General features: G+C 44.8%; 1 protein-coding gene across 2 annotated transcripts in view; it reads right to left on the bottom strand.

The window, feature by feature from the left end:
* Positions 1–27,659, bottom strand: part of CCNL1 (cyclin L1) — a 218,975-nt gene that overhangs the window by 16,459 nt on the left and 174,857 nt on the right. Inside the window, exons 9-10 of one of the 2 annotated variants that reach the window (XM_086944229.1) lie at positions 15,938–16,040; positions 1,532–1,615 (exon numbers count right to left, since the gene is read on the bottom strand). In XM_086944229.1, the coding sequence (XP_086800355.1) occupies positions 1,532–1,615; positions 15,938–16,040 (187 nt within the window). The remainder of the gene's footprint in view (positions 1–1,531; positions 1,616–15,937; positions 16,041–27,659) is intronic. The other variant, XM_086944230.1, reaches the window with a different exon arrangement.

Genomic DNA, 27,659 nt, shown 5'->3' with positions numbered 1-27,659 from the left:
TACAAAAGTTTAAGCTATTGCCATTATAAATTACAATCACTTTTATTAAGTATTAAAAAAAATTAAAAGCCATTGTTATTTGTAATATCAATACATCTAAGTCACGTAAAAACAAATGTTGCATTACAAATGCTATAGGTGTCACATTTGCGAAAGTTATAACTATTGGCATTGTAAATGACAAAGCTATTAATTTAGCTATTTTCAAAACCAACACATAAATGAACGTTTGGTGAATTTCCATTAAAATATTTGACTTTTTTACTAAGATATTATTATACTGTTTTATGCAAACAAAATTTAGATACTGCATAAATAACTTTAATAAAACATATTTTATATGAAGCTTTTTATGTAAAAAAAATATATAGCATAAAGCAAAAAACAATTGCCATTTACAATGCTAATAGCTCAAACTTAAATAATGCGAGACCTATTGCATTGCAAATGCTTGTTTAATAAAGGCCCCAGGGGGTGAACCTTCTATAGACACTGCTCGGTCGCACAATGAGTAAAGAAGTCAGCAGGGGGAAATAAAACAGATAGGATCAGGGCACTATTCTGGGAGATTTTATTGTGGATGATCTTTATTGAAGCCCTCTTTCAGAGACCACTCTTAGTTTCATATATACTTTTGAGCATCCTGCTGGGTGGTCCTCTTCCTGAGACTACTCACTACTGGGACCTGTTACCTCAGTATATGAATCATGCCGGCGTGTCCTCTTTGTGAGACTACTCAATGCAGGAAGCTGGTGTCTTGATATATGCATCATGCTGGCTTGTCCTGTTTCTGAGACCTCTCTCTCCTGGAAGCTGGTCTCTGTGTATCATGTTGGCATGTCCTCTTCCTGACACCACTTATTACTAGCAGCTTATGTCAAGGTGTATGCATTATGCATGCATGTCCTGTCTTATTGCTGGTAGCTGGAGTCTTGGTATGTGCATAATGCTGATGTGTCCTCTTTCTGAAGCTACTCTGTGCTAGGAACTAATGTCTCTATATTTGCATCATGCTAGCGTGTTCTCTTTCTGACATCACTCTCTGTTCAAAGTTGGTGTCTGAGCATCATACTGGTGTGTCCTCTTCCAGGCATCACTCTCTGCTGGCAGCTGGTGTCCTATGTACGTGTATAAGAGGATTTCCCCTGCCCACCCCCCCCATGCCCCAGCATCAGCAGAGGATCGTCTGCAGTCATCATGTGTGTGCTTGTACTACAATGGCAAAGTTTTCAAATGAATGTATTGTGTTGACCAATAACAACTGGGCGCAGGTGTGCATTGTCAATTTAAATAAATGTGGAAAAATACTAGCTGTAGGTTCGTCTTTTGCTTGTGGCAAAAATAAATGCGATTAATACAGAAAAAATGTCCAAAAAATAAATATGGATAAATACAGACGGAAATGGCAAAAAAATAGATACCATAAAACTGGGAGCCCTACTTTTAATTCATTAGTAGATGTCCCATCGTCAAAATAAGATTAACTGACATTTTGGCATGTCAATAGTCAGGATTTAAAATATATACTTACTGTCTCCTAGGGGAGTGAGATCTAGACCTTGACCTTGTCCTGGATCTAGAAATGCTTCTGCTTCTTTTACCATCTTTTCGCATGCTATGTTAAGACAGAAAAAGGAGAATGTTACTTACCCTATAAAGATCGGCTCGTAGTGCACTAGATTAATACGCTTTACGTACTGCTGTCAACTAGTGATCGGATCATACATTAGAATTTTTGTTTTCTTCGAAGAAGCTACGAGTCATGGGATACTGTGTAACGTCTCCTATTTCACAAATCATGTGCATCAACTCCACCCTTAGATTGTTTTGAACAGCTGGTGAAAGTGGAGTTCAGAGAATAGTAGATATGTGCTCTGCGTGTTAGTTTAACATGCGTATGGAGTGAAATAACATGCCATCTCTATGCTCCTGGGAAGGATAGATGGGTGCATGTGTATCTGTAGCACTACAGACTATGAACAGATGCTTATGCGAGCATTTTCTGTTCCTAGCACGGGCGGCTGTAATGAAATATGAAATACCAGCATTTGTAAAGCACACAACTACCTCCGGAGAGGTGTACCAGCGCTGGGGGCTGTAGATTCACATGCTTTGCATTAACTGTCAGACAGGTTCCTCCTTGCGGTAGAGGACAGGTAGATTATGCAGATGTTTGAAGAAAACCTTTCAATTTAGTCTGGCCATATATAGCTTATCCACAAGCGAATGTGTCAACTTAGTAATGCTTTGAGAAAGTATCTAATAATGACCAAGCAGCAGCTTTGCAAATATCCACAAATGGGATGTCGCACAAGAAAGGCATGGTGGCTCTTTACTTTAAATGGTCGTAGTGTGCTCTAGGGAACATATCTTTCTTCTTTGCATATCAATTTTGCCTGCATTTAACAGTCCACCTTGAAATTCCTCCTTTACAAATGGACTAAGTCTTCCAGGGTTTAGCAAAGGCAAGCTCATTGGTCTACTGAAAAAGTTTAGTCCTATCAATACAATACATGACCAAACATTTTACATCTAAGAAATGCAATGCTCTTTCCTCTACAAAGTTTAAAGACCACTGTTCTAGAGAGATTGGTGGATGGTAGGGAATATAGTTGTGGTGGAGGCAGTGAAGGTGAGTGGCTGAGTGCAGAAGGCAATAGACGAGTGCTACTTCTTCCTCGAAGGAATACCTCAGCTTCTTGGGAATTAGATGAGTTACTTGAGACTTACTCTTGGAGCGGATTTGCAGAAATCTTTCAGGTATGTAGATGGATAAAGAGCTGATTTTGTCTAGCACCAAGTTCTTTAAGAATCAGTGCCTCGGATCACTCTGATCTGTGTTGAGTATTGAACATGGATTACGGCTTCAGCACCAACTTCTGGCCCAAAAGTGAGCACTGACTGCCTTAATCAGCGAGGGTTTTCAACCTCTTTCCTTGAGAGCCCGCTTGACTGAATCCTTACTTCTGTGTTAACAGGAGCTTGAAAGCAGAGATGCACTAGATGCAAAGGCCTTCCCTTTAGAACTTGGGCTAAATGCCCCTCCCTTCGGAGCGATGCTCTGCCTCAGCACCAGGCCATTTAAGTGAATGGGGCTCTGAAGTAGTGTTTGAACCAGGGTGGTGGTTCACAGTGGCCCTTGGTCATCTTAGTTTTCATTCCCCATAGACACTGAAGCAGAAGGGGTTCCCCCTTGAGTTTCTCTCCCTTGTAGGCACTTTATAGACTGTCGGCTGGGCCCTACCTGTTGGACTGGTACTCTAGAGGGTCTGTCTCTGCATGGAGGGGGTCTAGTTCGCCAAAGATCTCAAGTGTATCGGCAGATGTCTGGTGCTGTACCCTTAGGAATGCCCAACATCTTCTGCACCTTGCAGGTCTTTTTGCAGAGAAAAGCAATACAAGACTTACTGACCCTGATTTGCTCGGGGGAGAGACCAATGGTACTTGGTGTTGCACTATGGGCAAAAACAGAAGGTGTTCGTTCCCTCAACCTCTACCTGCCTGCATTCTTTGAGCTGTTTCACTGGAAACTGAGAAGAATTTAACAGTCTTTAGTCAGAAATGTAATCTTCCTTTGCCTCTGTTAAATCATTCGCAGTCAGCCGAGAAACTGACAAACCACATGCAGGTCGTATTCCTATCATCAAAGTTGAGAATAAAGCACAGCATTGCTCGAAAAAGCCACAACAGCATGTTAATCTCTGAACTGTTACTAAACGCATTTGAACCAGATGGCGTAAAAAACACGATCCAAGCGTAGAGTTGGCGCCCATGTGTATTGTATGCAAAAAGAGGAGTCACATTATCCTGTAACTTGAAGCTTCTTTGAAGATATAACACTTGCAATGTCCAAGCCCAAAACCAAATGCCAGGAGTTTGCAAAGCTTGTGTACATCTCACAAACATTTAGTATTTAGAACTAGTAACGATTAAGCATCCCGAAAAAAGCTCAATACCACGTCTACTAATACACCTGCAAGATATCCTGAAGATTTATTGTTGCAAAAATCTGGAGACACAGGATGCCAGAAAACAAACCACTGTTGCACCCACTACTTCACTTTACAGAACAAAAGAACCCTGTAAAAAACTTGGAGCTATCTGAGATGAATTAGAATTTTTCTGCACAATTCAATTATCCTTTCAGACCTGGATAACTAATTTGGATAATTAAAGACCAAACACCTGTGAATAACAGTGGCCTGAGATCAAAGAGCTCTTGTACTTGGGACCACAGAGAGCAAAGAACTACAGCACATGAGATGGTTAATAGAACATAACTTTCTCCACATGTGTGTGGTGCAGGGGTAATAGAAAGATGGGAATCAAACGTGGGGCAATATGTAGTAAGCAGTAAGCTTGTCCTACCAGGCAGCTGGAACAATAAAACCTTGCAGCAGCAAGACTGCTACATTTAGCCAAGATGCAAAATGGAGCTAAGTGACTGACCAGCAAACATTAAGAATACAGAAAGAGTCCCTTGCTTTAGGTTGAGAGCAAAGTACAGTAGCAGTCAAGCAGAGGGGACTGCATACAGGAACCGAGCCAAAATCAAGACACTACCTTGCAACAGTGAGAGGTGGGGCTACTGGCACCCAGGTGAGACATGGCCTGCGAGAACTCCGGGGGTGTGAAGGTGTAGGACTAGCTTCCTCCCTACTGGGCCTCCTGTACTTATTTTTCATCATCAGGAGAGTGGTCTGCGCATCTTAAAAACCTCCCTGCTCCTCCAGTCAGACAAATGAGAGGCAAATGTGGGAATAGTAAGATTTAAGAGGTGGCGGTCAAAAGCAAAGCCTGGTGCAGCATTTGGTTTTAAGCGATCTGAGCAGAGATAACCATGAGAGTGTACTGGCTGTTAGAAACAACAAAGGTGTGAAATTAATGCAAATGAATAAGATGGACAACTGTACCTAGAAAGTGAACAAGTGGGAGAGGTGGAAAGGTGTACAAATACCCCTGACAAAAAGGAATGTCAACTGTTATAGTTACTATTGTACATTCTTGAGGCATTGTGTTTCGATAATTTGAAGGTCTAGGGAGACATTCCTTTTTGTTTGGTAATTTACCCTACTTCCCTTGACGCTTTACAAAGGGGTACCTCTCCTATTTCTTAACAAAAAGTACAAATACCCCTGGCCAGCTGATCAAAAGGGCATTCCCCTTCGACCCTGGTCGGTAGTACCTTGAGGCAAAGTCTCAGCATTTTTTGTTTGCGTCGTCCACGAACAGATCGATGCTTGGACGACCCCATGCTTGGAAAATGTCCAACAACTTGTTGTTTAGAACCCAGTCCTGCTGGTCCTCGAAGTGCCGACAGAGTCTACCTGTGAATACTGCTCTCCCGGTAGGTGTATTGCTGTAAATCAATAGATTTCTCACTAAGAGCAAATGCCAGAGGGACTGAGCTTCCAGCAATAGAGTCCTCAATCGAGTTCCTCCCAGTTTGTTCAGGGAGTACATGGTGGTCGTACTGTCTGTCTACTAGAATGGAATTGGTCTGAATCGAAAGGAGGAAAGCCTTGAGAACCAGATGCACCGCCCCCAACTCCAGCTTGTCGAAGTGGTACAACTGCTCTTTTGTTGACCATCGACCTAGAGTCTAGAGGGACCCCATGTGAGCTCCCCAACCCTGGAGGGAGGCATCCGTGATCATTGATTGGGAGAGAGGAGCCCGATGGAATGGAACGCCTATCAGAAGATTCTCTTGTCTCATCCACCATGGTATTGATGCTCCGGCTGTGTGCAACAGTTGTATCCTGTCTTCCCACCAAGCCGTTCTTTGATCCCACTTGTCCTTCAGACCCTGTTTTAAGAAACGCATTCTCAAACTGGAATTGGGTACCAGAAAGATGCAGGATGCCATTGATCTTAGAGGAGATGCAACCTGACGGACCGAAGACAAGTTGTTGCGTAGGATCTGCTTGCCCTTCGGTGTGATATATAACAGTCTCTTCTCCGAAGGAAACACTTTTCCTATTGCGGAGTCTATTGTGGCCTCCAGATAGTGAATTATTTGCGTGGGCTGCTGAGTCTATTTTTCGAAGTTTACGTGGAGACCCAGCTGCTGGGAAAGGTCTAGACATTGTTGAAAATGGTTCCTCACGCTCTGGGGGAGGGACCTTTCAGAAGTCAGTCGTCGAGATAGGGATACACAAAGATACCCCTGAGTGGTAGAGCGGCTGCCACTACTGCCATGCACTTCATGAACACTCGGGAGCAGACTTCAACCCGAAGGGCAACATCTTGAACTGATAATGGAAGGACCACACCAGAAAACACAGGAACTTCCTAAAGATTGCTTGGGACATGAAAGTATGCATCTTGCAGATCCAGCGAACACATCCAATCTCCCTGCTGTAGATGTGGATATATTTTTTTGATGGACTGGTTTTGTGTCCAATGGTCTAGAATAGGCCTGTATTCTGACTTTCAACCCTTCTTCGTCACTAGGAAGTATCTTGAGTATACTCCTTGACCTCGTTGCTCTGTAGGAACCTTCTCAATGGCCTACTTTCTTAGAAGGATAGATACTTCCCGCTGCAGTATTTTTATCTGGTGGCATGTTTTTGCTGGTGGGATAGAGGGAGGCCGATGTCGAAAACGTAGAGAGTACTCATTCTGCAGCGTAGTTAACACCCATTGGTCTCTTCTAATACTCTGCCACTCCTTTATATGATTGGCAATACTTCCCCCTACCGGAGTGGAAAACAGTGATGGAAGAAGCGGACACATTGTTTTGTTGGTGTTTTTGCTGAGGTAGTCGATTGACGAGGGGTTCCTCTTCCTCTGGGGGTACGACAACCCTGCTAATGGGACTTCGATTGACCCTGCTTTTGCCTCTGATAATGAGGGGTTTGAACACTGACAGACGGGCTGCTGACCATAGAGCCTTTAACTGCGCAGGAAATCTTTCTTCTTCTCAAGTCCAACCGCCTTCAGGATATTGAGTTCTGGCTCTATAATCAACATATCAGTGTGAGTGCCAAACAAAGATGAGTCTGTAAAAGGGAGATTGAGAATCCGGGACTGCGCTTCCGGTTTAAGTGCAGTAAGACGGAGCCAGGATGATCTTCTGGCGCCGATTCCATGTGCATCGGAGTGCGCAGACAGGGTCGCTCGATCAGCTGCTGCGCTGATCACTTGGTTTGCCACCAAGCTGCCTTCCTGCACAATTTCTTCAAAATATCTGCAGTCTTACCGTGGCAGCTTCTCTGTGAACCTTGAAAGGAGTCCCGCTAAGATCTGTCATAGCGCCCCAACAGGGCCAGAACGCTAGAGATCTTCATCATGTAGGCTGACATGCCACAGACCTTTCACCCCATGCCTCATGTGTTCTGCTCTCCCTGTCCGGTGGAACTGTAGATCAGGAGGCTACTGCATGCATTTTCGTAGCCACAGCTATAACAGAATCTGGTGGATGGTCAGATCTGAGAAATAATGGGTCTTCCTCAGGAGGCCTGTATTTCTTCATGATTCTCGCTGGCGCGGCCTTGAGTCTTGCCGGTGTCATAAAAATGTCCATTACAGGCTGTACAGGCTGGAGCAGACTCCGGACCAGAGGTAGCAATGGTTGGGTGCTAATCTCCGATGCAATGTCTCGAATATGAGGATGAGCTTTGCTGGGTAGGCATAGCGATGTTTAATTTGTGTGCCCCTCCAAGAAAAGTAACAACATCATCCTCCGGAGAGATTCTCAACGGTGGGCTGTGTCAGAGAAGGGGAGCAGTCCCTCTTCGAGGAATGGGTGGAAGGGGGTGAACTTGTTGGAGACCTAGGTCTTCTTTGTACTTGAGATCTGGATCTTTTTGAAGAGCGAGCAGGAGTGTGCGTGTGATCTCTACCCCTCGATGGAGTAGTAGGAGAGATCCGCTGCTTGCACGAGACGAGTTAGAGGAGACCAACCAGCTGGGAGAAAGGTGTACTGATGGAGATTTTCGTCTCCATCTTCCCGCACTGGAAGCTCATGTTGACATGAGCGATGCGCAGATGGAGATTTCTGCTTCTCCATTCTTGCAGGATCCTCAGCTGAACGTAGTCGTACAGGTGAAGACGCCTGGCTATATGATGTCAAAATGACCACCAGCGATCTTGAGGAAGAGAAAGAAGAACGTCTTGATAACGTGCAGTGAGATTCTACCCTAGACGTCGGTGAGGTGACGGAGAAAAACTTACGGAGTGTGAGCACGAAGCAGATTTGTGCTTCGACGTCGAACATCAGAGTTTGGACGCCGACGGAGTACCTCGTCTCAACGGTTAACGTTGCTGCCTCGACGTCGACCTGTCTCGACGAACGCCTTTGTGGTATTGTCGACGGGAGACCTCTGTCGACAAAGACCGTCTACGTGATGTTGTCGACGAAGACCTCTGCCTTGACTTCAAACGTCTGTGATGCCATTGACTGAGTCTTCTGTCTCGACGTTGAGTGTCTTACCATCAGAGGAGTCTTCTGCCCTCGACGACTAGCGTCTCTGCGCTGACGTCGACCTCTGCCTCGAAGTTGAATGCCTGTGCGCCGAAGACTGGTGTCTCAACGGCAATCTTCTCTGGGATGAAGCAGATGGACTCCTTTGCTTTGACGCCAGAGACATTGTTTTATGCCTCCACGTAGATCTATGTACAGCTCAAGGATGTGCAGAGATGGAGTGTCCTGCCTCGATGTCAAACATTTGGCCAACGCCGACGGAGACCTGTTCCTCGACGTTGACCGTTGTCCGGTTGATGTCAACGGAGGGTCCTTTACCAGACTATGCTGAAGCCGCAGTCTTTGGTCTTTGAGTTGAACTTTGAGTGTGCACCGCTGAAAACTTCGACAATGACTTCTGCTTCTTCGTCAGCGGTAGGTTCGACACAGATCCAGACGGTGAACAGATCGGTATCTTGCTTCTCGATGTCGATTGTTGTCTTTTTTTCTTCTGCCTCATTGGAGATCTACCTCTTTTAGACAGTCCATATAAACTAATTCTCTCTCTATCCTTGAGAGTTCTACTGGACAATGTTTTACAATGTGGACAATTCTCTGGAGAGGGGGAGTCAGAGGATACACATAAAATGTGTGTCAGTCTTGGCTTCTTCTTGCCACAGGAGGGGCAAGGATCAAAAAGTGAAGGCATTCTGACAGAAATAAAAACACTTTCTGCCAAAAAACTGTTTACCCTTCACTCCAAAGACAAAAAGATGTCGAGTGAAAGGTAGAAAACCTTAAACAGTTTAGATAATTGACAAAAAAGTGAAAAAGGACAGAGCTGTGAAATCCAGGGTCCTGACTGACAAGGGCCGAAAAGAACAACTGCCATGTCACTCCTGAGGCATGATGGGAAGCTAGAGGTCATGGCTGCCTTAAAGGCACGATGTCAGTTTTTATACAATTGCTTTCATTTTCTATGCTATTGGCTTACAATGCAGACTGTAGGCTAACAATGCCTGCTCTTTTTGCAGTTTTCATGAGTTGTACTCATTAAAAAGAGTTCAAGTGATACTTGCCCTCCTGTGGTACATACATTCATTATGTGTTTGCACAAGTATTTATTTTATTATTGCATTGTTTAGCCTCCTATATGGGCACTGCATTGGTATGAGAAAAAAAAATTATATATCTGTATATATAGGTTTTTTTATATATAATGTATTATTTCCGAGGTCACCGCTCATGGGCGGGTGGACGGGAATATTCAGTGCTTATGACTGATGAGGATCCCCTGGAAGAGAACGCCTCGTGCAAGGCCTCTGATAAGTTTAAAATGTTCATGCACTCCTCACGGAGTCCCAGATGGCCATACTGAAGGACCTCAGAAGCCATGCAGCCAAGTTTAGTGAGGGAAGGTTGCGATGATGGCTTTTCCTGTTTAGTTTGGAGAGAAGATCTGGCCTGCACAGAAGCCTCCTGTGAGGACTTGAGAGAGATGTAGAAGGTTCAGATACCACCCCTGTCATGGCAAGTCTGGTGCCATCGCGATCATCCTCGGTTTGGAGTCACAGAGCTTGGTTATGACCGTTGGGATAAGAGGAAGTGGTGAAAGAGCACACAAAACTTCTGACCAATCAATCAAAAGGGCATTCCTTTTTGTCTATGGCCGGTAATATCCTGACACAAAGTCAAGACATTTTTTGTTGGTGTCGTCCGCAAAGAGATCAATACTTGGTTGACTATTCTAGGAAGAGGTCTGCCAACACCTTGTTGGCTGTACTAAGTCTTGCTGATCTTTGAAGTGACAACTTAGGGTATCTGCTGGAGTGTTTATTTCTCTTGGCAGGTGCACTACTGTAATTGAAAGCGCTGTGGCCAGGAGCCAATGCCAGATCGCCTGAACCTCCAAGTAAAGGGGGAGAGATTGGGTTCCTCCCTGTTTGTTTAGATAGTACATTGTGGTTGTGTTGCCGGTCTGGACTGATATGGAGCTGGCTTCCATGGAGGGGTAGAAGGCCTTGAGGGCTAGATACACGTCTCATAGCTCTAGCATATTGATGTGATATGCCGCTCTTTAGTCGACCACAGACCTGGAGTTTGAAAAGGGCCTATGTGGGATCCCCAACCCCGAGTTTGCGTTGGAGGGGTCTGATGGAACAGGACCAAGAGATTTTTGTGATGAGTCCACCACAGGATGGAAGATTTTGCAGCCTAGGAAAGGTGGACCTTCTCGTCCCATTGAGCCGCCTGTTGATCTAATTTATCAGCCAGATTCTGCTGCAAACGTCGCATCTTCGACCTAGCATTGGGAACTAGAAATGCCATCAACCCCAGGAGTGAGGCAACCTGCGGACTGAAGGTTGAAGAGTGCAAAGAAGCTGGTTGCACTTCAGAATAATAAATCATAGTCTCTCCTCCAAAGGTTACACTTTTCCTGTGTTGGAGTCTAGTGTTGCACCCAGATAGTGTATCCTTTGAGTAGAGTGATTAACTGACTTTGCCAAGCCGACATGAAGGCCCAGCCGCTGTAGCAAAGTTAGACAGGTCTGTCACTGAGTCTTTGCACACTGGGGAGATGCACTCTTCAGAATCCAGTCGTTAAGTTAAGAATAAATGAACAGTCCTTAGCAGCTTAGAGCAGCTGCTACTACGGCCATCGATTTGGTAAAAACTTGGGGCGACATCAATTCATAAGGGAAAACTTTGAACTGGTAGTGTTTGGCCCCTACTAAGAAGCGTAGGAACTTTCCGTGGCATGAGCTGATTGGTACATGGAAATAAGCATCTTGCAGATCTATCAAGCACGTACAGTCTCCTTGCTGGAGGAGAGAATATATGTGATGGAGGGCCAGCATGTAAAATGTTAGTCTTTGGATGGACTTGTTCAGTATGCGTGGATCTATTATAGGTCTGAACTCCGCTTTGAGACTTTTCTTTCGCACCAGAAAGTATCTTGAATATACTCCTCTTCCAGAGGAAGAAACTTCCACTATGGCAGATTTTTCTAGAAGAGAGGCTACTTCTTGCTGCAGTAGTTGCAGCTGGTAGCATGTGGTTTTAATGAACGGAATTGCTGGAGGTGGATAGCAAATCTGTAGAGAGTACCCATTCTGAAGCGTACTCAATACCCATTGATCTCTTGTGATGCTGTGCCACTCTTGAGTTGACGCCAATGGAGACCAATGTCTCGACGTTAAGCATTGTGTCAGTGCCAATGGAGACCGGCTCCTCGACGTTGACAGTCACTGGCTTGACATCAACGAAACGGGCTGAGTAGACGCCGGTGAATATCGCTGATGGACAGACGTTGAACTTGCCGCTTCCTTCGGTGTAGTCTTCGAAGACTAGCGGCATTCCAATAACTTTGACAGTGGTGGCAGGAGAGAAACCTGCAATGTCTGGCTGCTTTGCTTCGCCGGTGGAGGCATTTTTGATGCAGAGCCTGACGCCGAAGAACAGATAGGGATTTCACGTCTAGAAGTAGATCTGGTTCTCCACTTCTTGTTCCTCGATTGAGATCTTCCTCTGGAAGTAGTGGATTTCTTCTTTTCTGAGAGGCCATATAGGCAAATCCTCTCTTTTTCTGAGAGTACGTCTGGAAAGATGTTTGCAATGTTGGCATGTCTCAGGAGAACGTGTCTCAGGGAGGCAGAGAATACAAACAAAGTAAGAATCTATTTTGATGTTTTTGCCACAAGAAGGGCAAAGATCAAAAAGAGAAGGGATATTTTGACAGAAACCCCCCTCACAAAATTCAGTCACAAAATGGTAGCTCCTCACTTCAACAGGGAGCTAATCCTCTGGTTTGCCACCAAGCCCTCTTATTGGAGAACTTCATCGAAGTCTTGACGATCCTCTTTGGGCAACTTGTCTTTGAATCTCTCCTAAGACTCCCATAGAAACCTATCATAGCGACTCAAAAGAGCTGAAGCATTGGATACCTTCAAAAAGGAAGCTGAGGTGCCACAAACTTTCCTTCCCCAAGAGTCCTGGGCTCTGACCTCTTTGTCCGGAGGCCCCCTTGTAGAGGACGCCACTGCATGAGTCTTTGCATCTGCAATAATTACAGAATTTGAAGGTGGACCCACCCTCAGAACAACCTATGCGCTCCTCTAGCCAGTACCCTGTGGAAAGCATCAAATCATCCACCAGGAAGAATCTCAAAGGTGGACTGTCCTTCAAGGAGGGAAAAGATTCCCTTTCTGAAGAATGCGTGGAGGATGAGGACGAGGACCATGGAGGTTATCTCTGTCTTGTACGATGGCTACGTGAAGGGAACCTCCTTCGTGGCGATAAGAGTTGCCGCCCGAGCAGGTTCCCGACCTCTGGGAAAATTAGTAGGCGAAAGGTCTACAGTCTGAACTAAGTGAGCCAGAGGCGAGCTGTGCAGAGGCTAGAGTAGTCAAGAACTTGCTGCACTTGCATGGTGAGGCCTCAAAAAATCCACTTGCAATTGCAAGTGAGATTTTATCAGGTCGAGCTGTTGTCAGCATTTACTCGTCCATGCTGGCGAGTTAACTTAAGCTGAAAGTAACAGGTGTTCTGTTCATTCTAAAAGTGAATGAGCAATAAAAAAAGTCTTTAACCCCTTCCATGCGGCCGCGATTCCCCTGGTGTGCTGTAAACAGCACGAACAGGGGCGGGCCGTGACGAACCCCAGCCGTCATCAGCACACGAGCACCGTAGTGCATGACGGCTGGGGTTCGTCATCAGCATGGAAGGGGTTAAATCTTGTTTTTGTCTGGACACATTTGCTGTCTATTCAAGGACAGAGGTCATATGTCAGTTTGTCTTTTTACTAATTGTAGCTCATCTGTTCCTAGAAAATGGAGTTTAATTTTCCCTCTCTTATTATAGTTAGTGCTTTTTGTTGAGTTATCGGACTGTAATTGTGAAACAGGGTTGTAAAATAACAGGTTTCAAACACATTTAAACAGCTTGTAAATTAATAGTACAAGTACTGAAAAATAGATCAGGAATTATGAAATAATGTTTCTATTGTAAATCAGGAGTGTGATGCAAACAAAGATTTGCATAGGAGAAAATCAAATCGGAACACTTCACTTGGCAATGTACAAATACATTTTTGCAGAAACTCGATTTCCAGACATTCTCCACTATATAGTTTAAGAAATTCTGTTGCCATTTCAATGTAAAATCTGCGATTGCAAATGACATTGTGCTGCTACTTTACGCTTTAGATATGCATATATTAAAAGTGACAGTTTTTAAACAGGATTGAGAAGTATTTCTGCCCTTGCACCGATACCAATGCAGTTAATAAACTGAGGCAAGACAGTGGTCATGTGTATTTTATCTGTGGCTAGATTTGGAGCAAAAGTTTAGTCTATTAAATTAAACAAAAGTATTCTGTACAGCAGATATGCTGAATTCACGTTTTTGAAGTTGCTATCATATGTGATGAAGGAAATGGCATCTCAGGGAATTAAAATACTTGTCCAGAACTACATAATTTGAAACCAGTTTATAGGAGAAGAGCATTATAATTAGATAAAGTAGTTTAAGTCCCTAGCCCGGAAGGTCTAGTATCACTTTTAGGATTTTCAAGGCCTGATAACAGCCAACTGGGAGAAAAGTGAACTCTTAGTCTGTGGTGCTCCCTTCTGTGTCTGCCTAGCAGGAGATGGAGAAATGGAGCTGCTCTGCATCGACAGAGGCAGTAGGTTGCGGGAATCTCCCTTCTTGGTTCAGGGGTGCCCCCTAAATACAGTCTTTAGGGGACGTTTACGGGGTCTTGAGGTCAGTAGCCAATGGGATATGACCTTAGGATTATTACACCCTCGTGTGCTAACCCCACATGGAGGAGAGGGCATAATCCCGAATCCTCATTAGAGAGTGCCTGCCATCTTCAAGATGGCGGGCACTGAAGAATGGGCTTCACCTCGCCTCCCCTACCTGAGGGGTGGGGTTGGCAGAGATGGGCACACCTTTTGGACTGCTCTAATATTTCCAGCCAATCTTCCAGCTGAAAAGCGGGTAAGAAAAGAAGGGGCCTGCTTTTGATAGCAGGAGAGGCTGGGTGTCGTGTTACAAAGGCAGAAATGCTTTTAAAGCTCCCCTGCCACAGACGGATCTTCCTGACCTGGGGAAATTGTGACCACCTCCGCCCAGGAAAAGCTTTGTTTCTGGGCCCAGGGAGTGAAGGCTACCACCCCAGGGGTCCAGAAACATGTCTTGGGGTGGCAGGCTGGTGTTCATCAGACAGGGAACCCATTAGAGGCTGGTCGTTTTTCAAGGGATGCCCTCTGGATTAATTATTCATTAAATCCAGTGTGGGTTAATGTGCTGAGAAGTTTGATATCAAACTTCCTAGTTTTCAGTAAAGCCATTATGATGCGGTGGAGTTCACAATGACAAACTCCTAGCACCATATACTCTTAATGGTATTACTACACTTATGGTGTTTAAGAATTGGTCTAGACACTGTAGGGGTACAGGCCTCATGCACCTGTACCCTCACCACTGGTATAGTGCACCGAGCTAGAAGGGTGGCTGATCTATGCCAGGGCAGTGAGTTGTAGGCATGGAACACAGGGATGTGTGCCATGTCGACTCTTCACTTTGTTCTACACCAAAACATGCAGCCTGCAAAGGCAGTGTGTGTGTGTGTGTGTGTGTGTGTGTGTGAATAAAGGTACAGGGCCTCCAAGGCTAGCACATTAGGTGCTACAGCCCTTGGAGGCCTTCCCTGGCCACAGTGCCCTTGGTAACCATGGTACCTTTTACAAGGGTCTGACATGTGGCCAGAGGTGAGCCAATTGTGGGTACAAGGTACAGTTTTGGGAAAGAACACAGGGCCGGGGAACCTGATTGGCAGGGACCCAGGGCACATCAAGTCAAAGTGCATCAGTACCCTGCAAATAGTGTGTGTGGGGAGAAGGGGCGGGGGTGGGTATTACTGCAACAGAAACCCAGCTCAAAGATCCCAAGAAGAATTAACATAACAAGCACAAATATCTCACTAATTAGAGAAATAATATACATTATCATGCAGTGTCAGTGCAATACAAACGCATTTTAAAAAAATGGGCAAATAAAGCTAGCACAGCACAAATGTGCTCACTAACTAGAGAAATAAAATAAATCGTGCAGTGTCAGTGCAATACAAAACTTTAAAAAAAAGAAAATGGGCAAATAAAGCTAGCAAGCTGCACAGCTACCAGGTTCCCCTGCTTGTATCCAAGATGCCACACCACATGCTGAGTTAAGTAGGAAGGTTACTGTCTGTTGTGCAGGAGAGGCAGGGTGTTTCGAGCTAGTGTGCAGAATTCACTTTTTAAACTGATTGGTTTACCAGATTTAAACCAAAGTATTCTTGTTCAACAACTGACATGTGATCACATATGGTTTTCAAAATTGATAAATCAAATAAATATGGCTTTCTGATGTAAAACACTTACTATCCAAATTATCCTCTACTTGTTTATATCAAACATTATTCAATTAATACTCAATGTACGCAGCCTATAAGCACCTTCACCATACATATTTATCAATACAAGCACATACCCATTAAAAGGGCTTTTGGATTGCGGTCCATCTTCCAATTCTTTTTTAAAAGACTTCACGTTAATAGAAATAGGTGATTTCTCCTCCATTTTCATTGGTGAGGCTGTAAAATGTATGAATAGTCAACTAATAAATAGCTTATATTGACAAATTCTAAGCTTATTCTTTCCCAACACAAACAGTAAAGATATCCCTTGTCAAATACAGACAATACACAGTTCCTGGGATTATAGAACTCTGCTTCAATGGCAGTATCTGCACAATTGCAGATTTACCACAGTACAAAGCAACCACCTTTAGAAGAATGCATAGTTGTCGACAAAACATTTTTCTAGCTTAAATGTGCATACATTCAATATAGTACAACACTCTTTGAAATGGTTAACTCATCTTTTTAGTTAAGGATATTACTATTTGAATGTTGAACTTGTTCCCATGAGATGCATCTTTTGTTCAGACGATTAATGTGTTAAAATGACAAAGCAAATTCATACCAACACACTGTGCCACAAGTTCCATTTTGAGCTGCACTAGTCAACCCTGCCATATAGTTTGGTCATCTATTGCCACATAATTTCAGTGGCACTGAACATACCCATAAAGAAAACATTACTAGCCGGTGAAAGGTTAAGAATCTATATCTCCTAAGTGGTGCATGCAGATGGGCTCCAACCGCTCAACACAGCAATAATACAATACACAGCGCACCTTGTACTAATAATCTTCAGTCACACCTATCTTGACTGAAACGTTCCGGTTAGTACGCCAGACATTCAGCAGGTCTTGTTCAATCCCCTTTAGACACCCATCACTACTTTGCTAAAAAGAGGTAGAAGGGCAATTTTAGGAAATGCGTTACTTACCTGTAACTGCAGTTATCCAGTATTGGTATCTTTCATCGATTCACATGCCTGAATCATTCCCCATCAGCGGGATGCGAGTCCCCGGTACATAAATAAAGTAATGTCCCATTAGCCATATAGAGTAATAGGCCAAAGGCCCCACATGAGTAACATCTATGTCCTTTTGTAAAAAGGACCAAACTCTAGGGAAGAGCCAATCAGCGATCACCTACCTCTAGAACCCTCCTGGAAGGAGGCTCCTGTCCCTCAGATTTTCGTAAGCACCGTGCTAAGTAGGCGTACTACTGAGAGAATTAGATGAGTCCTTCCAGGGGAGGCAGGAGGGTTGCATGTGACTATGAAAGATACCAATACTGGATAACTGCAGTTACAGGTAAGTAACGTATTTCTTATCCAGTATTAGGGTATCTTTCATAGATTCACATGCCTGAATCAGAGTACCAAGCAATGATAAGCACATTTCAGATGGTACAGCATATACAAATTCACCAGATAATCACATATCAAAGTGACAAATAGAAAATATCAAAATGTAAGCAAAGATACCATCAAGAAATACAATAAAGAAATGTGCGTATACGAGAAAGGATGGTGGGATGAAAAGAAGGCTCACCTCTATCGAAATAGTTGACGAAGTACTGCTTGTCCCACTGAAGCATCCTTCATGAGTTTTGTATCCAAGCAGTAATACTTGGTGAATGTATGCGGAGTCTTCCACGTTGCCGCTCTGCAAATGTCTATGATAGGTACACCTGCGATGAGTGCCATGGATGTAGACATCGCTCTAGTGGAATGGGTCCGTAATTTAGATTGAAGGGTTGCCCCGCCTGTTTGTGACAAAATGAAATAGCTGCAGAGATCCAGCGAGAAATACTTTGTTTAGTGAGTGGAAGGCCTTTTCTAGGTCTACTGTAGGCCACAAAAAGCTGGTTGGATTTGCGGAAGGTTTTAGTCTTCGCAATATAAAACTTTAGGTAGCGTTTAAGATCCAGTGAATGTAGAGTCCTCTCTGCCATAGTGTGAGGATTTGGAAAGAAAGAGCGTAAGACTACAGGCTTGTTGAGATGGAAGTCCGACAGAACCTTTGGTACAAATTTTGGGTTTGTTCGTAATAGCACTCGGTCTTGTTTGAATTGCAGAAAAGGTTCTTGAATTGAGAAAGCCTGGCGCTCACTTACTCATCTCGTTGAAGTAAGGGCGAGAAGGAGTGCCGTTTTCCAAGAGAGATACTTAAGATCAGCTCAGTGTATCGGCTCAAAGGGATGTTTCATGAGCTGATTAAGGACTGTGTTGAGCTGCCAAGTAGGAGGTAAAGTCTTCACCGGAGGAAAAGTCCTGAAGAGGCCTCTAAGAAACTGTTTGATCAATCTGTCAGACCAGAGAGAAGGGCCAGTAGAAGATCTTCTGTAACGGGATATTGCCTCCAAGTGAACCCTGATGGAAGCATGAGCCAGACCGGAGTTCGCCAAATGGAGAAGGTAAGGCAATATTTGTACTGGAGAATAAGAAAAAGGATGTATTTTCGGAGTTTTATACCAAATGCAAAACTTCTACCACTTTAAAGAGTATGTCTTGTTATTACTGTCTGCTCGGACCCGAGCTAGAATGGCCCTACAATCCGGTGGAATGTTTAAATTCTGAATTTCTTTGAAATCAGGCGCCAAGCGGAGAACCGGAGAGATGCCGGATCCGGATGCAGGACTTGCTGGTGGTTCATTGCGAGGAGAGAAGGAAACTGCTTCAACCGTGTTGGCGGTTCCAGAGAGAGAAGGTGAAGCTCTGTGAACCAATGTTGGCGTGGCTAAGCTGGGGCTATTAGAATGAGTGTGCAAGGCTCCGCTTTCAATTTCCTGGAGGACTCTGGGAATCATTGCAAACGGTGGAAAAGTGTATGCAAAGACGTTGCACTGTGTGATCGAAAATGCATTTCCTAGAGATCCCTACTGGGGATGCCAGCTTGCGAAGTGTTGGCATTTGGCATCCTGTCTTGTAGCAAATAGATCTATGAGAGGAGTGCCCCATTGTGAGAATATTTGGTTGAGGATCCCCTGGTCCAATTCCCACTCGTGACATGCCTGTTGCCTGCTTAGTGAATCGGCCAGATTGTTGTCCGTTCCTGAGACATACTCCGCCCGAAGGGGGATATTGTGCAGGATCAACCAGTTCCAGGTTTTCTGCGATTCGCAAGAGAGTGTTAGTGAGCGAGTCCCTCCCTGCTTGTTGAGATAGTGCATTGTCGTGGTATTGTCCGTACGCACAAGCACTAGAGAATTCCTGATTCTTGGAAGAAAAGCTTGAAGGGCGAGGAAGACTGCTCGTAGTTAGAGGAGATTTATATGAAGCTCTCTCGAAAGGGGGCCACTTTCCACTTATCTGCAGCTCTTGGAGAAAAGCTCCCCAACCTCCCAGTTAGGCGTCTGTTTTGAGGATATGCGGCGAAGCTGGAAGCAAGAAAGGCAAGCCTTGAGAAAGGTTCTGAGGACAAATCCACCATTGCAGAGCCTTGACCATCTGAGGGTCATTCGTATGACATCGTCGAATGAACCTGTACATTGGACCCATTGCACTGAGAGCGCTTCTTGGAGAGGGCGCATGCGGAGACGGCAGTGTGGAACCAGTAAGATACATGACATCATCCAGAGTAGGGACTTTAAGAGGCGAACTGTCAAGGACCTCTTGGAAGTTATGAGAATAGCCAGTGACAGAAGCTTGTCCTTGCTTTCCCGAGATGGAAAAGCTTTCTTCTGTTTTGTGTCGAGGGTAGCACCTAGGAAATGTATGCGCTGAGAAGGCAGAAGGCTGATTTGTCCGGATTGAGTGTGAGTCCCAAACGATTAAAAAGCTGTAGACAAGCGTTGGAAGACCTGGACGCATCTTCTAAGGATGGTGCCTTGATTAGCCAGTCGCCCAGATATGGAAAAACTTGATGGTGTTGTTGCCCGAGATATGCAGCCACTGGAGAAAGGCATTTCGAAAAGATGCGTGGTGCAGACTTGAGCCCGAAAGGTAGGACGCGGAATTGAAAGTGTGTGCCCGCTACTGCAAACCTCAGGAACTTTTTGTGATTCCGGTGAATAGGGATATGAAAATAAGCATCTTGAAGATCCAATGACACCATGTAATCTTCCGCATCTAGAAGTTGTAGAACCTCCTGTATTGTCACCATACAAAACGACTGCTTTCTCAAGAATTTGTTGAGGGATCTCAGGTCTAAAATTGATCTTTATTTTTACTCCTTTTTCTGAATCAGGAAAAAACAGGAGTAAAATCCTTTCCCCCGTTGAGAAAGAGCAACTCTTTCTATCGCTCCCTTCTCGAGCATAAGAGAAATCTCCCGGAGAAGTATACGTAGATTTTTGTGAAGCATAGGTCAGGGAGGGGTTTGGGGAGGGATGTGAACAAATTCCAGTGAATGACCGAATTTAACTAATTGTAGAACCCAACGGTCCGTTGTAATTAGTTTCCAATTTGTTAGAAAATGGGAATTTTTTCCCCAATTTTTGAGGGCAGAGATGAACTGGAGACTGGCTGAAGTGAAGGGTCATTGTCGTCGGGCAGTGCCTTTTTGTTGACCTTTTCCACGAAAGGATGATTTACCATAAGATGATTGCTGCTGCTGCTGACGCTGTTGATACTGTGGTCAATGTGGTTGATCAGAAGAGTAGGACGACTGATATTGGTAACCGCCTCTAAAAGAGGACTGCCCTCTCCCTCTTGATCCACGAAAGGAAGGATTTTTTAAATTGGAGGGTTCCCAAAGCTCTGGCTGTGTCCGTATCTTTCTTTATACTTTGGAGAGCCTCATCAATTTGTGGCCCAAAAAGAAACTGGCCATCACAGGGCATATCCAAGATCTTCGTTCGAATGTCAGGTCGAAAAGAAGTTGCCTTCAACCAACCATGTCTTCTTAATACTGCTGTGCCAGCCAGCTGACAAAATCCAGTCGACGCAATATCCATCGCACAATCTATTTCCGACACTGAGCATTCCCCTTCAAGCAATAGCTTCTTTGCCTCCTCTTGAGTCTTCAGGTAAGGCTGCCAGGTATGGAGCTATGTCTGCCCATAACTGCTTATTGTATCGTCCCTGAGCATTGGACGCTCTTACTGTCTATGCAGACATTGAATAAAAACGCTATCCGATGTTATCCAACCTTCGGCATGCTTTATCCGGCGGAGCTGTTAACGAGGCAGAATAATTTTTGGACTTTCTTTGAGCCTCCTGTGTTATAACAGAGTCCGGCTTGGGTTGTCCTATTAAACAAGCTGGAGCAGTATCGGGCGCCTTGTATTTTTTATCCAGGCGAGGCAACACCGGAGGCACTGACTAAGGATTTTGCATAATCTTCACACCCTGACCCCATAAGTATTCTATTATGGGTATAGATCTCACTGACTTCTTGAAAGGCTCCTTAAAATCATACAAGAAGCAATCCTGTTGGTGGGAAGTCATGGGTATTTGAAAATGTTGAGCTGCTCTTCCAACAACGTTATGGAACCCCCAACCCCCGATGTCTTCAGGTGGTTAGTCAGCCTGTGTAGGCACAGGAGAAGCAGGATAGGGAATGCCCCAGTCGTCCCATTCATCATGGTTAGACTGGGTGTCTTGAAGTTCCACCTCTTCATGCTGATCTTCCTCCTCGTCATCAGTAGATGGAGGATGCGGCAAAATGACACGCTGTAAATTTAAAGGTGGAGGCCGTGGTCTTGGTGGTGGAGACACCGCCGGGGGTTGAGGTTTAGGAGATGTTGAAAACCTCTGTTTGTAGTCAGTAATGAGGTATTGTAAATCCGTAACCAAGAAGGCTGGAAGACAAACCATTAGTGGAGGATGCAGTTGATATTCTTCCTCCTGATCCAAGTCTTCCTCATCTGAACTTTCTTGATATTTTACATTAAGTTCAGAGGGGCTTGTCGCCGTTTGAAACATGCTACCCTCATCCGAATCCTCCTCTTCCAGAAGACATGCTGGAGGCAGTGGGTGGACCCTACTTGGAGATGTTAGGGCCGGCGTCAACGTCTTCTTCCTAATTTTTAGATGCACATTTGTGCTTTTCAGATTTGGATCCGTCGACTGTGAAACGTCGACAGGTGTCGTAGTCGATGGAGTTATCGTCGACGCTGTCGTCATCACAGATGGGAGATCTCGTCGACGGTATGGTTTTCGCCGATGGAGCTTTCGTCGACGATGGCGAGGATGTCGATGGGGCTGTCTTAGTCGTCGAGCTCTTAGACGACCCAGTCTTCGGCGATCGCAGCGTCGACGTCGACTTTGTCTTTTTGATCTTTATGGTCTACGACAGTCTTACCTGCCATCGACAATGGAGTAGTCAACGAGGTTAATGACGATGTCGCCATCGACGTGGAGGCAGTTGTCGACGAAGTGACACATAAGGCTGTCGACAAAGATCTCTTCGTCGCTGAAGTCGTCGTTGACGATGTTGTCGACAGTGGAAGAAGACTTTTTGAAGGTGGTAACTTTGAGAGGACACCTTCGATGGTAGAGCCTTAGAATGGACCTCTGAAGACTTTTTAAGTGTCTTCTTTTGAGAAGGCTGTGACCAAGGGCACGGAGATGCCATCCTTGGTCTTTTTCGAGAGGCTTTAGAGGATATTGAAGAGCCCTCACTCTCCTCAGAAGACTCAAGTTGGTCTCTGTCTTTCAGCCTTTGTAGCCATATTAAAAGGCGTGCCTCTCGATCTTTGAGGGTTTTTGTGGAAAAGGTATGACATACCTTGCAATCTTTAGAAGAATGGTCTGGATAGAGGCAGTAGAGACAATCTTGATGTTGGTCATCTACATGTAGTCTTTTTCCCACAGGAACCACAGGACCTAAAAAGTCCCTTCTTAAGTGTCTCAGCCATGAGGATACCAAGGAACGTCAGTGAGAAGATGAAATATAAAGCCAGAAAAACACTGGAAACCCAGATGAGAAGTAAACTGAGCAGAGCTCAGAGGAGACTCCCTTAGCACGATGAGCGGTAGAAAATCTGAGGGACAGGAGCTCCTTCCAGGAGGGTTCTAGAGGGAGGCGATAGCAGATTGGCTCTTCTCTAGAGTTTATTCCTTTTTACAAAAGGACATGGATATGTTACTAATGTGGGGCCTTTGGCCTATTACTCTATATGTCTAATGGGTAAATACTTTATTTATGTACCGGGGACTCTCATCCCGACGACGGGGAATGATTCAGGCATGTGAATCTATGAAAGATACCCTAATACTGGATAATAGATTTGTTTAAAGGAAGGAAACTAAAACACTTACCTTTAACTATTCTCTACTATTTGAATGTTACAAATTACTACCAGTCAGGATGGAAATTCTCAAGACTCAATGTTTACTCAGCAGTGTAATATAGTACAAACAATTAAAAGCACCAAGACAATTTAAACTAGTTACATACCTGTAACAATAGTTTTGCACTTTGTAACTCTTCAAGATTATCATGCTGTACAATGTTCCACCACATAGGGGTTTTACCTGGGAAAAAAAACTATTTGCCTCAGTTAACATTCTTTCTGGTAGACTCTACTGCAGGAAACAGTCAGAAGGTGCCTCTTTTTGCATGGTTGCCCCCACTTTTTGCCAAACTGATGATGTACTTTGACAGAGTGTACCCTGGGTTCCTGCTAACCAGGTACCCAGGGTCTATGTTCCTGCCCTAAACTATACTGTGGCAAAACCTTGTTAAGTCTCTGGCTACATGCAAGTCCCTTGTAAAAGGTACCAAGGGCACTGTGACCAGGGAAGGCCTCTATGGGCTGCAGTACTTGTTGTGCCACTCTTAGAGGTCCTGGACCTTTATATATACACACACAACAACACATACCCACACCCACCCATTGCAAGGTGCATGTTTTGGTGCAGAACAAAGTAAAGAGTCGACATGGCACACATCACTGAGTGCCATGCCTACAACCCACTGCCATGGCATAGTTCAGCCACCCCTCTAGCTGGGTGCACTATACCAGGGGGTAGGGTACAGGTGCATGAGCCCTGTACCCCTACATTGTCTAAGTCAATTCTTAGACACTAAGTGCAGTAATGCCATTAAGAGTATATGGTACTGGGAGTATGACATTACGAACTCCACAGCACCATAATGGCTTTACTGAAAACTGGGAAGTTGGCCTAGACCTGCTCCAGCGAAATCCTGCAGTGTCCTGCAGCCAGCCGCCCCCAAGACACTGGAGAACCTGCCCTGCATTCCCAAACCAACACGTTGTCTCCCGTGAGCACTGGATTTGCTCAGTCTCTGGCTCCGGCCAAATGAAAGTCTGCACCACTCTGCACTCGACGCCCACAGCCCTAGTTTGATTGGTCCAACACACCGTGGAGGTCTGCTTGGCAACCCTGACCTGGGTCTGGTGATCCCTAACCTGCCTCAAGTCTGCAAGAGACGCCTGCAGCCCCTTTCTGAAGGATCCTCCAGACTGACTGGAGCTGGTAAGAAAAACTCTATGCCTAAAGACACCCCTGCACCAGACCACGACGTCCCACGGCGTTGGGTCGCCCAAACGACAGTGTTCCAGCATCCGCAGGCATCTCAACTTCTCTCCAACCGGTGGTCGCCTCCAGAAGATCTTTGTTAAAGAGCCTGCAGTGTTTGATGCAACCTGAGAATCCCAGTTGAAATCAATAGGGCAGAAAACGCCAAATCAACACCCTGCACCGGGCCACCCTGTGGCTGCTGTAGGTGCACTTTAGGTGCTAAAACTGATCCCCCTTTGCCCTGAGCCAACACCAGGAGCTTTGCTCCTACAACCTTGTAGCCTGTCCGCGAGCAGCCCCCAGCCGGAGTGCCCCTAACCCCCACTGGGTAGCATTGGGCCACAGCACGCAGCACCCGGCCGCCCTAGGCCACGGAGGGTGCTTTTAGAGTGCATCCTCCACCCAGGCGTAACCTTAGTTCTAACTCCAGAATCCAACTCCCACAGACAAATAATTACCTGTAAACCGATAACTTCATTTTCTCCCATAGGATTGCATTTACTGCTTTTCTTTGAAGTGTGGAGCTGGTTGGTATGAAACCTTGAAAACTTGCATATGTGTAAAAAGGATAAGGTACTTACCTGTAATCATAGATCTCTTCTAGGGGTATACACAAAGGCATAGTCATTGAGATATATATATATATTAATGCATGTTTAACCACAACTAAGGACTAGTCCTGTGAAAACATAACTCAATAAATATATAGGCTTTCCGGTTTCCAGTTTATTTTTTTGGTAAATTCTGGTTGTGTTTTTTCAGTGTTTTCCAGTGTTTTCAATACCTCAAAAAAAAAAAAGAAACCAGTGCTTTTCAGTAGTTACTCATTTTCGCGCCATAGAAAACTACTGAAACAGTGTTTTACTGGTGTTTATGCAACGCTTTGCTTTTATTATTGCTTGCTTTCTTTATTGATGCAGGGTATATAGACAATGTACGTACAGTGTATATGAGGTCTAAATACATTTTTACAAGTTGAATTTATTGTAGTACACCATACAATATTTCTGCACTGATTCTTTGGTCATTCGCGGTCTCTTTCCTTCCCATGTACACTTTTATTTGGTAAAAGGCCCTCTCGACAACTTGAGACTGGCAACATCAAAACAGCCAGTACACAATTTGCCAACACTGGCCACTGACGTAGCTTTCCATGCCAATACTGGTGCACCTCAAGGTTGACATTCTCTGGGCCAAGTTCTGCAACATATGCGTTGAACTGGGTGCATATGCCCTCAGAGGTATTAAAGCGGTCAAAAATGAAGCTGTACTTTTCAAAGTCTGGAGAAAATTCCTCTTTACGGAAGGGATTTAACACTTATGCAGAGCACCAAAGTGAGGCTTCATTGACTTCAAACAGCACGGTTGGTGAAGGGACATTTCTATGCATCATAGCTAGCCATTTTGCATGCATTGTAAAATAAATTCTTCTGAATTGGACCTCAACACTTCTCAGCTTACCAAGTGGCAAGCATTCTAACAGGGAACATGTTGCAGTGCCAAAGTCTCTAAAAGTGTGCCTAGCCGTGGCTCCCCATTACGTTACTTTTTTTAGTGGGTGGGGGTTACTAAGCCCGGCCTCAGGAGACTTCCATTTTTCTCCTTGAAAATTATTGAGATGAAGGTATTATAATCGTAGAGGTCATCCTATTAGTCGTAGTGTCTGAAAGGGAGGGCAGATTAGATTGATTGATTTGTGCACTGTATGGGAATTTCAAAGATTTTGTTTGATCATTTACATGTGTTTTTCTGTTGGATTCGGCAAGTCTTACATATGTATTTGTGCATTTGAAAAGCCCTTCAAATAGCCTGTGATAGCTGCTCTGGTGCTATCCATGACTGTCTGGAGGGACAATCGAATGCCAACGAACAGTGGGACAGCATGGTGGGAACTCCAGAGTGAGATTTATCTAGACGCGGAGATACCGGTAAGAGGCATGTACAGTGCTAGTCATCTCATGCATCAAGTGCCCACTGTTGCTTCCAGGCAAACAGAGAAATATGTGAAGTACAGTTCTATCGCTCCCAAACCGTAAACAGCGCCGCTTTCAAGGTTAACTTGTCCCTGGATGCTCATAAATAAAAACTTGGGAACCCTGGAGGTTATGAGCACATTGCAGGAAGCATTATGTCCCTGATCGAGGCATGTATTTCAAAGTGCTCTCGCACAGGCTACATAGAGAACTGTGTGGGGTGTGCATCCAGTAGCATTTACCGCACTAACGTTGTCCATGTGTTGGGTGAAGCGCACATGGAGTGTCAGGGTAGGTGAGTGCTGGGTCATGTAGCAAGTAGTAGTTGGAAGGTAAATGGTGGCTACACACACACCTTGACTCAGCATGTGGCCCATCTGCGAAGGGTCTCGTATAAGTCCTAATTACGTTCTATTTGTAAGCCAGGGAATGTGGTCTCCTCAGTTAAGGTCCTGCGGTACACTATTGGTTATGAGGCATATTTGAAGACTGGCTGCTCTGAATGGCTGAAGTTGAGCCATCACTGCATGCTGACGGGCAGTGTAGTTAATGCATTACGTTTGAAGGAGGCACGGAAATGTTCCATTCCTTACCTGGATAAATCACTGAATATCCCTGTGCCCATCAAAAAATTAATGTATCCTTGTTTAGCGTAACTGGTCCTCAAGTAAAGCACTCCAATACCTTTGGCTCAAGTTAGCTCTATATAAAATAAAAAACTGCAAAAAAAAGGCTTCTTGTACATACTGGGTGACAGACAGGCTAGTAGACTTTGAGTAAAATATGGCCTCTTTCTGCTTGGCCCGCTTCAAAAGCATTTATACTCTGCCTTCCCCTGAACTCTAGCACACCTGTGCACAACATTCAAAGAGCTCGAACTACCTTATTTCTGTTATTGAAACAAAGCTTCAATGAATGAATGAATGAATGAATGAAATTATATTTATATAGCGCGTTTCTACCCTAAGGCCTCGTAGTGCTTGTGGACTGCTTGGGGACGACAGATCAAATTAGGGCACATTGCGGAATAGAGTTTTGAGGCACTTGCGGAAGGCCAGTATGTTTGGTTCGCTGCGTAGAGAGGGGGACAGGGAGTTCCATAGGTTCAAAGCGTTCAGGGAGAAAGAGCGACCACCCCATTTGGAACGGCGGACTTTCCTGGTGGTGGCAAAAAAGGCTGAGCTGGACCGGAGGTTTCTTGAGGGTTGATAGGGCGTGATCAGGGAGTGTAAAATGGCTGGACCAGATTTCCACATGGCTCTATGAGCCAGGCACATGGATTTAAACTGGATTCGGGCCCGGATAGGGAGCCAGTGCAGCGTCCTTAGGGCGGGTTTAGCCGATTGTCTCCGGGGGATTTGGAGCAGAAGGCGGGCTGCGCTGTTCTGGATC

The sequence above is a fragment of the Lissotriton vulgaris genome, chromosome 11 (assembly GCF_964263255.1).
Source record: "Lissotriton vulgaris chromosome 11, aLisVul1.2, whole genome shotgun sequence".
Taxonomy (NCBI): domain Eukaryota; kingdom Metazoa; phylum Chordata; class Amphibia; order Caudata; family Salamandridae; genus Lissotriton; species Lissotriton vulgaris.
The sequence above is the reverse complement of the archived record's forward strand: the minus strand, read 5'-3'. Positions and strand labels throughout refer to the sequence as shown.